This window comes from Penicillium rubens, assembly GCF_028828025.1.
Source record: "Penicillium rubens strain IBT 27055 chromosome Unknown utg000002l_segment0_segment0, whole genome shotgun sequence".
NCBI lineage: Eukaryota > Fungi > Ascomycota > Eurotiomycetes > Eurotiales > Aspergillaceae > Penicillium > Penicillium rubens.
The window spans coordinates 1,984,075-1,997,949 of NW_026890600.1; the positions used below are offsets into that span (position 1 = coordinate 1,984,075).

At 48.2% G+C, this 13,875-nt stretch overlaps 5 protein-coding genes across 5 annotated transcripts; all 5 read left to right on the forward strand.

The window, feature by feature from the left end:
• Window positions 1-47: 47 nt before the first annotated feature.
• On the forward strand, window positions 48-603 carry N7525_003223 (uncharacterized protein; the record flags this gene model as incomplete). Its single annotated transcript, XM_061212641.1, has 2 exons — window positions 48-66; window positions 290-603. 2 exons carry the CDS (start codon window positions 48-50, stop codon window positions 601-603), a joined length of 333 nt encoding a protein of 110 aa, XP_061069662.1.
• A 2,484-nt stretch (window positions 604-3,087) lies between these two features.
• Window positions 3,088-4,527, forward strand: N7525_003224 (WKF domain-containing protein; the record flags this gene model as incomplete). The annotated part of the gene is made up of 1 exon (XM_002559332.1): window positions 3,088-4,527. The coding sequence occupies one exon, from the start codon at window positions 3,088-3,090 to the stop codon at window positions 4,525-4,527; it is 1,440 nt and encodes a 479-aa protein (XP_002559378.1).
• A 508-nt stretch (window positions 4,528-5,035) lies between these two features.
• prs2 (proteasome core particle subunit alpha 1) lies at window positions 5,036-6,099 on the forward strand (the record flags this gene model as incomplete). Its single annotated transcript, XM_002559331.1, has 5 exons — window positions 5,036-5,042; window positions 5,118-5,177; window positions 5,268-5,362; window positions 5,424-5,636; window positions 5,713-6,099. 5 exons carry the CDS (start codon window positions 5,036-5,038, stop codon window positions 6,097-6,099), a joined length of 762 nt encoding a protein of 253 aa, XP_002559377.1.
• A 1,599-nt stretch (window positions 6,100-7,698) lies between these two features.
• Window positions 7,699-8,344, forward strand: N7525_003226 (uncharacterized protein; the record flags this gene model as incomplete). Its single annotated transcript, XM_002559330.1, has 3 exons — window positions 7,699-7,711; window positions 7,764-7,995; window positions 8,053-8,344. The coding sequence occupies 3 exons, from the start codon at window positions 7,699-7,701 to the stop codon at window positions 8,342-8,344; spliced, it is 537 nt and encodes a 178-aa protein (XP_002559376.1).
• A 2,470-nt stretch (window positions 8,345-10,814) lies between these two features.
• Window positions 10,815-12,400, forward strand: N7525_003227 (glycoside hydrolase family 18 protein; the record flags this gene model as incomplete). The annotated part of the gene is made up of 7 exons (XM_002559329.1): window positions 10,815-10,853; window positions 10,966-11,066; window positions 11,121-11,374; window positions 11,436-11,465; window positions 11,519-11,568; window positions 11,616-11,676; window positions 11,736-12,400. The coding sequence occupies 7 exons, from the start codon at window positions 10,815-10,817 to the stop codon at window positions 12,398-12,400; spliced, it is 1,200 nt and encodes a 399-aa protein (XP_002559375.1).
• Between the last annotated feature and the right edge of the window lie 1,475 nt (window positions 12,401-13,875).

Here is a 13,875-nt window from a genome sequence, read left to right on the forward strand (position 1 = left end):
TAAAAAGCAAGTTTATTAATAACAAGAAATAAACACCTTAGGAAAGGATGTCGAAGGAGAAGAATAGTAGGGGGCCTTGCTAATCCTCTCTACATATTTTCACTTCACGGTATGCCCTGAAGGACTGATCCTTAAAGTTTCCAAAATATACCGTGACAACATGGAGAGCGAACGGCGATGGACACGTGATATCCACATCCACAGTATAACATCGCAATGATATACAACATACACAAAAAGCTCGTACCCTAGAACTATAACTGAGCTTGCGTGATGAAAAAAAAAATAGGTAGCTTCTCTTTGATTATGCGTGTCATCCTTAGTGCAGGGGCCATGCTAATCTTCTATGTATATTTTCAGTTGACCATATGCCCCGAAGGGCGAAAGGTCTATGCGTTTAGTTCAATACATATAACCCCACTCTGGGGCAGAAACACACCGCCTTGTGTTCAGACAATACTATTGGTAGTTGTGACAACGGATGGACCCACCTGGGCATATTCCGTAATGTTACCCAATCAAAGTTGTCGATCCCCTGCCAAGCTTTCAGGGAAGATCTATAGCAACATCCATGGATTGAATGAACCTTGGGACTTTACCTAGGTTGACAACGATCACTTCCAAGTATCCCCCTGGGATGGTGAACTACGGTCACTATGCCCTAGAGCCGCTCATCTCATCTTCAGCGAGTTTCCTCCAGGAATTCATCGTTGATCAAAACGACCTGAAGAATGTTGAAGTGCTAGAGGTGCGTGCCACGCGGGACCCTCGCTGGGATCTTTGGTCTTTGATATACTAGCCTTTCTGAGTTTATATCTATAGAATTTTGTCATTTAATTATACATCTGTAAACTATATGGTGTATGTATCTCAATGCTATAGAAGCCTGTGCCTATGTACAAAGCTTGATTTGGAAATCTATAGGATATCTTGGCCCAACAAAAACTGGAATGAGCTGGTCCGCCATTTTCATAACACAGCCTCCTATAGGTGAAAAGAGACGGCGCCCTGATCCTTGATATCAGTGATGTGGTCGCGATTGATACAATTAGAGTGCGGGGATGGTCGTATGTCTCCCAGGTTCCTGGTAACACCAATCCACAATGGCACGTTATATTTCTGAATGATAGTCAACTTACTCTGTCCCTCAGATCCAGTCACGGGTCCTTTACTCGATTATAACTGTACACTATAGTTTCTTATTTCCTCAAGTTCTTCGCCATTTAGGATCTGGTAGTCTACTGGGAGAGACTTTAGAGTGTTTGTAATAGAACCTGACAAAATACTACTCGAGTTGTTGTGAAGATAGTGACGAATGTCTTGTGTACCATTGAAGGGTTTTCTGCAAGATCATATGGACATACTCTATGTCACACTCCATACCAATATGAGTCTTTGAATGCTTTCTGAAACCATAGCTTCGGGAAAACGATGTCATCCGAAAAAGAGCGTCTAGGTTATCATCCTATAGACAGAAAGTGCAATATGCAGGCGTGATTAATGTATTGCGGTAAGTGATAGCTTTATAACGAATGCCATCCTACTGAACTTAGCAATGCTGGTGGTAGGCCTCTTGATCGTATAATTGGAAACATTTCCAGTAGTATTCCATATTTTGGCGTCAAGTAGGAGAAGCCATCTTCTAGAGGCCGTTATAGACGTCGCTATTCCTCCCGGTCTTCTCAAATCTATATAGATCAGCACGAGCAACTAAAAGAAGATAATCTCTTAACATTCGTCAGCTCCCTGCCTTCTTATATTCTCCTTACATTCCAGATTAAGACAAAGTCCATCGACAGGATACTCGCCTAGGCGGTAAACGACATCGAGAACTTTGATGGCTGTCAGTTTCCCTAAGACTGAAGGTATGAATTGGCTGGCATTATTACATACAGTTGGCCTAGCTCATAGCTTTGGAGAGTAATTGTGTGCATCTAGTACGGTCAAACTGTTTGGCCTTTAGTAGCAATGACTCCCCAATCTCTCCGCTCTTAAACCTACGCGGTTTTATACTGTTATAGACAAATTCATCACCGCCTTAAACTGCCATGGGGTATAAATAAGGTCCCCAGACCCCAATACGTCCTTTTCTTCTTTTCTTCTCTCTCCAGAACTTCCGTGCAGGTGCTTTGGAAATCAACCACTGACCCAATTTTTGAACCCCGCAGCTAGGCTATGTCTTGTTGCACCGTGTCATTAGGCTTACACTACCCCTATACGACGCGAACACTTTTTCATTAACTGTACGGCTCGTCCGGGCACTTGGAGAAGAAGTTGGCTAGTTTTTGTGCATCTCCTAAGTACTACACGTGGTCCATGAATTGCGCGTTGTTGTTATGCCTGCGCGTCTATACAAAGCCTCTCATTCCCGTCTTAATGTCTAACAAGTTAGGCAGTCATACTCTGGTAGTTTCCTTTGATCTTACCTCCATATCTCCTTGGCTCCCTACGACTTAGGCGCTTGTCTCCCAGCAACGTTCTGGACCAGATGAGAAATTATCACATTATCACGCATTGCGTTGTGGAGTCAGTTTCTCACTGGTGTTGTTTGCTGGAGCTTTGTTTGTCTTCTTCATGGTAGCTCTCTTCCCGTCCCTCCTTTTCTGTGTGAGCAAATCTTCAGTTCTTTGCATGCTAAGATCCTGGACTCTGGTATATCAATAAAGAGAACAGACTAGGCCGCACATTTTGTGTACTTGGTCGAGTGCAGCGCTCGAATGGTCCAGTTGGCGAAGCATCCGGATGTTGACTCAATAACGAAACCTCCAAGCACAATCTTCTGACTGACGAGTCTGTACCGTCCACCTTTGTATTCATGCTGTTTATATGTTTCAATTGGTGATTCTCTTGCAAAATAGCCATTGAGAGTACCTAGGTACTATGTATGTACATAGAAGAGACAATATGATTGGCTAGCGCAATTGATCGGCAGAAAAAAAGTAGTCTCCGCCCAACCATCTCAGCAACACAATCGAGGTCGCATTTACAGGCCGTGAGCTTCAAATTTCAGCCTTCTTTTGAGCGTCACGCTCCTCTCAATTCAATTTGTGCCTTATCTGACCCTGTCGCAACCCACCCTCGACAACGATGGCGCACCAGACGGACGCCCAGTCCCCGGCGTCGAAAAAGCTCGGATCGAAGCTCAAGAAGTCGAAGGATTCTACTGGAGAGGAGAGAAGTCCAGACACACAGGAGTCCACCCCCAGTAAAGAAGACGCCAAATCCGACAAGAAGGACAAGAAGGACAAGAAAAAGCGCAAGTCCGTTCCCGAGGATGCGACACCCGCGACAGACGGCGAAGTGAAGAAAAAGAAGAAGCGCCGCCATACCGAAGATGACAACGAGCAGAATGGCAAGGATGAAGAATCGCACAAGAAAAAGAAGAAGCGAGTCTCGTTTGGGCCCGGAACGAAGGAGTTCGACGGCGACTCCGAAAGTGAGTCGGACGATGCCGAGAGAAATCACGCTGCCGCAACCGACGGGGCCGACGCAGACACCGAAGACGCCACAGACAAGGCTATCGAAGAGATGAAGAAGCGCAAGCGAGAGAAGAAGAAGCAAAGGAAGAACGGCACCACCTCGGCTGATGGTCCAATCCACGAGACGCCTATTCTCTCGTACCTGAGCCACTACCACCGAGCACGCGCGACATGGAAGTTCCAAAAGAACAAGGAAACCAACCTTTTCAAGCACCTGTATTCGCTTGAGCATGTCCCCTCTAAGTACAACACATCGCTGCTGGCGTACATGCAGGGCCTGAAAGGTGATGCCGCTAAGGTGCGAATGAGCAATGCTGCGAGAGATGTGATCAAGGCCGATATGGATCTTGACAAGCCGAAGGATGACGAAGAAGCGGAGAACCAGGAGCCAGCCACAAGCCCCGAGTACCTAGAAGCCATCAATGCGTTCCGCGAGTGCTTGCCCAAAGGAGACGAGGATCTGGATAACGTCGACTTCGGAGAAAAGTTGGAGGGAGACATTCAAAAGCGTTTGCCGAAGAGGCAGCGAGCAGAGCTAGTCTTTTTCGCTGTCGCCGGCAAGCTTTTCAGCGCTGAGGATTTGAAGAAGCCGAAATCGAAACCCAAGGCTACTGAGCCGCCGGTGAACAAGAAGCGGAAGAACAGAACTATGGTTGTTGATATCAGCAGCAGCGAGGATAGCGATGATGATGCCCCGGCTTCGAAGAAGGCTGCCAGCAAGCCTGCGCCGGATAGCGATGACGAGACCTCGTCGAGCGGTGGCAGCAGCAGCAGCAGCAGCAGCAGCAGCAGCGACAGCGACAGCGACAGTGATGACAAGACATCTACCCCGGCCCCTGCCAAACAAAGTGCCGCAAGCACTCCTTCATCGTCCGCCCCCAGTGGTGTCGCAATGTCGAACAAGCAGAGCAAAGCTGCCAAGAGGAAGGAGAAGTTTGTGCCAGTTCGCGAAGAAAAGCCCAAGCCTGCTGTGCCGAAAAAGACGCAGAAGCGAAAGCTCAGGACTGCTCAGATCGAAATCTCGAGCAGCGAAAGCGACAGCGACTAGTTCTGACGAATTGGCGTTTGGATTGCTACCTAGGGTTCGGATGTGTATATATCTCTACCACAGCATTTGGGACGGTGTAATTATGTTCATGTCAAAAGTCATTTTATCCTCGTGTCGTCCATAATTCATGTGCATCGAAGTATGTGTATGTAGTAGATGTCTATATGGTCTGTTTGCTCTTCGAAGTTGGTATTCCACGTATCCAGGGTGAACAAAAAATAATAGCAAAAGCAAGTCCGAGGCAGTCTTTTGATCATCTATCTACAGGTCCTTATCATCCTGTACAATACCTCATACTCATTCATAGTAAAAGATTCAATGACCAAATGGTGGTGAACTGTTTATAGAACCTGGAAGGCGGTGAAGCCGACCTCAAGCTTGAGCTCAGGCAGCTCTGGCACCGCGTCACTGATCAACCCCCATCATCTCATCCTCTCGGACCCTCCTTCCTCATTCCTTTTGTTTCCTTCTGTTAATCTAGCTATAAAATACTTGAAGATCTGCCGTCATGTCTGGTATGATTCCTCGTCGACGATGGTCCAGCCCAGCCTAATGACTTCATCCCCGACTGACCTTCGTTCTCTCCGCAGGAAGCGCCTACGACAGACATATCACCATCTTCTCCGACCAGGGTCGATTGTACCAAGTCGGTATGTATTGCCCAATCGGCGATGATTCCACCTCGATCTGCCCGGCCTCAATCCGTACGCTGTTATCATTACCGCTGACAAAACGCCCAGAATATGCATTCAAGGCCATCACTTCAGCCAACATCACCTCCATCGGTGTGAGAGGCAAGGACTGTGCCGTGGTGATTTCGCAGAAGAAAGTCGCTGTAAGATGGATTCCTCGTTCATAGCTCGGGATTGCGCTCACGCTAATCCGCTGCCTACCAGGACAAATTGATCGAGCCCTCCTCCGTTTCACATGTTTTCAAGATCTCGCCTTCCGTAGGATGCGTGATGACTGGCTCCATAGCAGATGCTCGTGCATCCGTTGACCGGGCCCGTGGTGAGGCTGCTGAATTCCGGTACAAGTTCGGATATGAGATGCCTTGCGATGTGCTGGCAAAGCGTCTGGCAAATATCAACCAGGTCTACACACAAAGGGTAGGGTTTTCCGCCACCGTGCAATCCCATCTAGAGAGACGGAATAGCTGACATGGTTCTCTCCGAACCTCTCCAGGCTTACATGCGACCACTTGGTGTGGCTACGACCCTGATCTCTGTGGATGACGAGAGCGGCCCGCAGCTCTACAAGTGTGACCCGGCCGGTTACTACGTTGGGTACAAGGCAACAGCATCTGGTCCCAAGCAGCAGGAGGCGTTGAACTACCTGGAGAAGAAGCTGAAGAACAAGGACGCGGCCACGGGCAGCTGGGAGGAGGTTGTGGAGCTGGGTATCACAGCCCTCAGCAATGTGCTAAGTGTTGACTTCAAGAAGCACGAGATTGAGATTGGTGTCGTCGGTGGGCCGCGGGCCCCCGGCGAGGAGGGAACCACTACAGGGTTCCGTGCCCTGACGGAAGAGGAGATTGATGAACGGTTGCAGGCCATAGCCGAGAAGGACTGAGCGAGCTGGACCTGCAAGCGATGGACGTATGTGGACCAGTAATGGAAGGACTCTGGTGTTTTATTTTAGAGAAACAGACGATCTGTGAATGATAACTCAATTGTTTCCTGCACGAGTATACTTTCGGTCATGTTCGGGGCTCATCCTGCACCTTGACGCCATACTGGTAGAGTATCGACCCATTCATTAGCGCCGATACTATGGATACTACGGAGTAGAGCATAGATCGATTATCGATACTACCTATGGATACTATAGCGTAACCCTGTCGGGTAGTCCGAGACCATATTCAGCCTGTCAAGACTGCGACTGGAGAATCCGCCACCTGGAAATTTGGAGACAATCCGATATTAGTTTATCACCCGTGGACGCATAAAAGCAAGGAGAGGGACGGGCATGCTACTAAGAAGAGTTGTTGTGCGGGGCGCCACATGTGGCTTCGTGGCTGGGTCCTGACAGCCCATAAATTATGCGTCCCTGTGGTTTTGTGGTTTTGTGGGTTTTTTTCTTTCTTCATATCTGATTGGCTTCATTCAATTGAACTAGAGCGGCTAGGGGATACTAAAGTGGCTAAAAGTGAGTCCGAGGCTAAGAATAAATGTGGCAAATATCCAGCTGAACATGTTCCCTAACTGTCAGATCCACACGTCAAGTCCGAGTTCAGGTCTGAGCAAGTAACTAATGCAGGTCCAAGGCTGAGAGTACTCCTTTTGCCCTTACTCTATGTTACTCTTTTGTTTCTGAAATCTCTACAAGGGTCCCACGAGTCATGCATGATGCATCACAAGAAAAAAACACCATAAAACAAAACAAAACAAAACAAAACAAGAATAAAAAATTTTAATGGTTCCCCACTGAATAGTTCACTCAATCATCTCCAATCAGCAGCATGAAACACCATCTCTCGTCTCATGCGATAACCCAAATCGGCCGTACAGGAACCTAATCTCATCTGCGGGCTAATGCTCTCCACTTTCAATCTACAACTCGGACCAGTGTTAATGCAATAGGCCGTGTCTTTTCCCATACATACATAACCCTTTTTTCCTGTTCCTTTCTCCACTGTCGGATCCATCTCCTTGGAACAGGGATGGTCCTAGTCATGCCGTAAACGGTTTCTCGGGAGCTTATGGAGTGGCCCGGTCCCATCCCAGCTGTAGTCGACAACCCGAGCTCCCTGAACGTGGGATCTTGCCCATCTATTGGTGCAGCTCATCCTCTCGGTAATGATGTATCCTGACGTTGGCTCCGCTGTTGTATTGCGGGCTGATAAATCCTTTAAATTTTTATGTTATTATTATTGTGTAGTATTTTAGCTTTTCTTTTTCCTTTTTCGGTTGAGGATCGTTGGCTGTCATGTATGGGGTAAGGACACCATTTCCAATCTTTGAAGACTTATATCTTTCCTTAACCCCCCAGCTGTTGGTGGCCTAACATTCTCGACTCCATAGACCATTAGTTCCTATGACCATTGCCTTTCCTTCATCTCTTATTGGTTATCTTTGATGTCCCATCCTTTATACTTGCCTTTGCCTTCATCCTACTCGTCCATCCTCTGATCCATTAGCTTCCTATCTATATACTTAATCTACCAGAAACATGGCAGACGGATGTAAGCTGACCAAGTCAACCAATCACCCAACAACCTGCTAATAACCAAGCAGTCAATCAAGCCCGCGCTATGCGAGTCGCCGAGATAATCAACGACTACCGCACCCTCCTGCTCCACATCTCGCAACAGCAAGTCGAAGCATCCCAAGAAGAATACTGGGAAGATGGCTTCGTCGTACTCCGCGAGTCCCAAGCCTCCGCCCAGACCCTAATGGCCGCCAACTACCAACCCTGTCCGGTAACAGGGCAAGGGAACGCCGAGACCGAGAAAGCCGAGTTACAGAGGTACACAGAACCCAGACTCCCCAAATCAATGTCAAGACACTAACAGTCTCTCCCCAGAGTGATCCTGGACGGCAGCGCACGCCGGTTCCAAGCGCATAAGATCTACCTGCGCGCCGCCGCAGCCCGGCGATGGGCCATGACGCGCGCCAGCATTCTCCGCGGCTCCCCTCCAACAGCCCAGCACTCGACCGCCTTGAAGAGCGCAACTGCTACCCTCCATCAGGACCTGGCTCGTTTCACGGACCAGCATGTCGTTGCGGACTTGCGAGCTGCTGATCTGCGCGCTGGTCACTGGGTTGATGATGACCCGTCCTTGGAGGCGATCCGTCGCTGGATTGGGAGTCGGTAATTGTGGTTGTGGTGATGGGGATATGAAACTCGACGTGGAAATGGAAATGGAAATGGAAACGGAAACGAATGCATGTTGCGTGGGGTTTTTCTTTTTTCGGATTTTGCCTTCTACTGATTCCCTGCTTGTGAGCCTTGGGCTTTATATGATTCTTCTAATAGAGGGGCTTGCGAGAGATGGGTATATACGCTGGTCGTGTATACTGCCTCGAGACAAAAAGAGTTTGGATTCATTGCGTGGTTTTGGTTACTACGATATCCCTCTTGTATTTTTTTTGGGTTGCATTTCTGTTTGAGGTGTTATGAGTTATTCTAGAAAACAAAATCGATTCCATTTACACTGTTCAAGTATTGAAGATTGGATCTACTATCTTGTATGGACAGTATACTTAGTAGTATAGGTAGAAGGGATGATAGTCCTAACAGCCCCACAATGATCGGACACAAAAGTACCTGTCTCTACAACATACAAAATGCAAATTTTGCTCTTAGGGGAAAAGATACATCGTAGGGTCCTTGACCCTGTCGGCAATTGAATCCCACCTGAACCCGACACCTGGGGCGCCGAGGCAGACATGCCAGCTGAAAGATAAAGATCCACCAACAATATCCGGGAGTGAAGGATTTAAAAAAAAATAGACGTTGCAGAGATCGAAGTGGATCGGGATCAACTTGCTATGGCGATTTCGGACACGGCTTGCCAGGCTAAGGGCGTTAGTTCGGCTGTGTAGATCCAATCAGCACGCCGAATGACCAGATCGCGGCTGGAGTTCAGCTATCGATGGACTGGATGTTTGATTTTGATTTTGATTTTTTTCCCTTCTTTTTCTTTTTCTTTTCTTCTTTTTGCTATTCATTTTGATTTTGCTGTTTTGGTGGGGTTGTTCTACCCACGTTTTATATTTTATATTTTGCTCCTCAACTGTGGGTTTGTCGGATCACCTCTTGTCCATACATTTCTCTTCTAGATGTCTCCCTAGATTTCTTCTCGGCTGTTTCGGCCCTCCGAATAGCCCCATGTCTGATTCGTGTCTGTTTCATTCGATCGGCATTGAATGAGTACGAGGTGGGGCATGTTGGATAAAGATGCTTTGTCGATCGTTGCACATCACCTTCGGTGACCTCCATGATGTCCATTGCATTGGTGCATAAACACTCTGGCATTTCACAATATAGCACATAGAACTACCCATCTCATGCACCAGTTCATAACTCATATTGTGATCCCAGCATTCGTCACATGGGAATCACAAAGGAGGAAATAAATATACGGCAACTGATAGGTTGCATCGAGGCCAAGCATACTTGGGGATCATGCATAGACCTACAGTTCCCTGTTAATACCCTGATGTATAGGTTCGAGGATCATCTTATGACCAGAACGAAGGGTGTTAAACTCCGAGTCCACTTGTAATCCCGGTCGGTCTTTGTACATCACTCGCTATATCACTACCCGGGATTGCCGCTTCCCCAACATTTCTCGGCTTGAGGTTGTCACTTGCCACGGGTTCAATGGTCGATCTACTGCCGAAAGAGTCCGATCCATGCTCGACTCCCCATGTGGGCATACTTGAGGGCGTAGGTCGTCTGACCAAGGTTTTATATATCGAGGTATTGCATGGAGCTAATGTTAACCTACAATTGAGGAAGGGGACGTGCTCACTAGATGTTATGGAGGTGCTTTTAGATCTGCATTGCGAGAGATACTTTCAATCATGAGGTCTTCGACTAACTTCAGGATATTCAATTTGACAATATAATAGACGAGCTCCCATGACTAGTCATGATTCCACTTAGTATTGCTTCTTTTCCTTAGGCCATGTCGCATTCTTGCCTAGAGTTGCATTCTTCAACATCACGAGTACTTGGTACTTCCTATCTTCCTATCTTGTGCTTACACCAAGTCTAAATTCGACAATAATCTAACATACTATTACATGAAACATATTAGGGATTGGCCCAAAATGAGGTTACATGCATCTTGAACAGGTGGAGGTGTCACGCACCACGTTTTCTTGGACCCTTCTGGGCATGTAGTCAACATACATATATAGTCTCACATCTCGCCATTCAGATTATACAAATGATATCTTTGGTTATAACAGTTATATTAACTGATCTCCGATCTTCTATCTGATCCTTTTCTTTTAACCATCTTCAGCCACGGTTGTTGCCTTGGTGCCTTAAACCCATACACCGCCACATGTGAGTCCTGCCCAATGACGTTGTGGCGTTGATATTGCCCAGACGCCTAAGGTACGACAGTCCACTAACAATTAGGCTGCGACATAAAGTACCCTAGAAATACTCGCCTCTAGGTATTCTTTGCTGCTCCTTTGTCTCCGACATTGACTTTCTTCTGACTTGAAATTGTGGCTTATCCGCTTAAGCCCATTGCTTTGTTTACCCTACTTGTGGTACTTGTGGCTGTTCTCGTGCAGTACTTCAACCCTCCTACCCATACACCAACCATGTCTGAAATGAGATCAGTCGCCTATTTTGTCAATTGGGTATGTGCATAATCGTGTTCCCATTTCGATCCCGACCGTCCGTTTCACAATGCCAAACTCTAACTGGCTGGACATACACACCCAAAAAGAACAATGTTGACATACCCCATAGGCAATTTACGGCCGCAACTACAACCCACAGGATCTGCCCGCCCACAAGCTGACGCACATCCTCTATGCATTTGCGAACGTTCGGCCCGAAAACGGCGAAGTGTAAGTCATGCCATTGATCCTTACTACAGAAGACGTCCTGACCCAGAATCGCAGGTACTTGACCGACTCTTGGTCTGATGTCGAGAAGCATTACCCGACAGACTCGTGGAATGACGTCGGTGACAATGTGTACGGATGTGCTAAGCAGCTTTTTCTGCTTAAGAAGCAGAACCGCAAGATGAAGGTTTTGCTTTCTATCGGTGGCTGGACGTACTCGGCGAATTTCGCGCAGCCTGCGAGCTCCGAGGAAGGTCGGACTACATTCGCTGAATCGGCCACACGTCTGGTTCTGGATTTGGGATTCGACGGTATGTGTTATGTTTTACCGGACTGGGTACGGCGTACGATGCTGATCTTGACTCTTTATAGGTCTTGACATCGATTGGGAATATCCTAAGGGTGAGTTTGCCAGAACATACTCGAAGGAAGAACGAGGCTCATTTTATATCCAGATGACACCGAGGCCCAGAACCTAGTTCTCCTGCTCCAGAAATGCCGAGAGGTATGTCGTTCTCCGAATCTCGCATTGAACCAACTGACCGGAAACAGGTTCTTGACAGAGAGGCTGGGCCCGATCGCCGTTTCTACTTGACAATCGCCTGTCCTGCCGGTATGTCTACCATATCCCCGGCGATGGACAACTGCCGTGAACCAAGCTAACCGCTACAGGTGCGAGCAACTACGAGAAGCTCAAATTCCAAGAGATGACCCCAGTGCTAGACTTCTACAACCTGATGGCATACGACTTCGCCGGAAGTTGGGACACCAACGCTGGCCACCAAGCGAACATCGCCCCTTCAGATTCCAACCCTGCATCTACACCATTCTCGATCAATGCTGCTCTGGACTACTACATCAACGACGGCGGTGTACCACCCGCCAAGATCGTCATGGGCATGCCGTTGTACGGACGTGCATTTGAAGACACCGATGGACCCGGCGCGCCCTTCTCCGGGGTTGGAGAGGGTAGTTGGGAGAACGGGGTGTGGGATTACAAGGCGCTGCCCAGACCCGGGGCCGAGGAACAGTTCGATGAGGAATCTGGTGCCTCATTCTGCTATGATGGCGGTGCGCGCACGATGGTTTCTTACGATACTGCCCATATGGCGCAGGTCAAGGCGAACTATATTCGCGATCGCGGACTGGGTGGTGGTATGTGGTGGGAGAGTAGTGGTGATAAGGGTGGTAAGGAGGCTGATCCGGCGGAGGGGAGCTTGATCGGTATCTTTGTCGATGGTGTGGGTGGTGAAGGCGCTTTGGATCAGTCGGCTAATGCTCTCGAGTATCCCGAGAGCAAGTATGACAATGTCAAGGCTGGCTTCCCGGACGAGTAGGTGAGTGAGAGCTTGCATGGCGTTGTGCATTGCTTTTCGCAGTATGTTGTACAGTGCTTTGAACAGATAGTGTGACAATATCGATGTCTACGAATACATACGAGTCCATCATTACTTGGGATTTTCGAATTTTCGGCGGATGCCTAGTTTTGTTCTTTATATTGACTGTAGCACATGGGTATTCCAAGGAACCATCATCAACCAACGTCAACCGTGATACTCCATCACCTGCCCCGATCTAGCGAAAACCATGCTCAAGTTCGGCGACAGCACACCACGGCCCGACTTAGACCATTTATTTGGCCTCGTCGAAGACGTAGGTGAGGTGGCACTTACCGCAGTACTGGCGGTTGTGCATAGCGGCCATGAAGACACCGGCACCACACTACGAAGATAAATTAGTTTTCCGTTGATTGAAATCCAAGGGTTATTGTCGCAAGACAAAAAGTCATCACATACCTCGGGAGCGGGGCACTCGCGGCGAAGACGCTCGATCTTGCCGTCACCGTCAACCTTGTAGTACTTGAGGATGGCGAGCTTGGTCTTCTTGTGCTTGTGCTTGATCTTCTTGGGGGTGGTGTAGACCTTCTTCTTGCGCTTCTTACCACCACCACGCAGGCGGAGGACGAGGTGAAGGGTCGACTCCTTCTGGATGTTGTAGTCCGAAAGAGTGCGGCCATCCTCGAGCTGCTTACCAGCGAAGATCAGGCGCTGTTGGTCGGGGGGAATACCCTCCTTGTCTGGTGCGGGGTTAGCCTATGTTGCCTTTTTTTTTTTCGAGTCGTTTGTGCGATCGTTGCTCGCGGATTTCGGCTGGGCTTACCCTGGATCTTGGACTTGACATTGTCAATGGTGTCGGAGGACTCCACCTCAAGGGTGATAGTCTTACCCGTAAGGGTCTTGACGAAGATCTGCATCTTGATGAAGGCCTGCGAACAAAATGTCAGTGGGATGCTCGTGACGAAAATGTGGGAGACAGAGAGAGAATGGACAGAATGCTAGTTTCGCATGCTCATCACATTCCTATCTGCCTGTATAGGACCAAAACTCACCTCGACAGTCGTGTCTTCCTCAACCTTGCAAGATTGAAGAAAATCGTTCTGCGCGGCAGCCGGTTGGTGATTAAAATCGTTGTGCGGTCACGTGGGTGGGTCGTATACCAAAAGTAGCTTAGCTTGAAATGAAATGCTGACCAACCAGATCACATGATAGGAAAGGAAGGGCAGACGGAAAAAAGTGTCGGCCCGTCTTGCCAGAGAGCCCCACACGTGACTCAAAAGGGATGTTCGTTGATTTATGCCTGAGGCCATCAATATCTATCCCGTGTTCGACAGGTCGAATCAGATATTGATGTGACGCCATGGGTATTATCAGGCTATCGGGCCTATGGGTACTATATATGGAGCCAAGGTCTATATAGTATGAGATCGACTTGTTTATGTTGAATCTCCTCGGAAACGAACCGAGGAGTCATC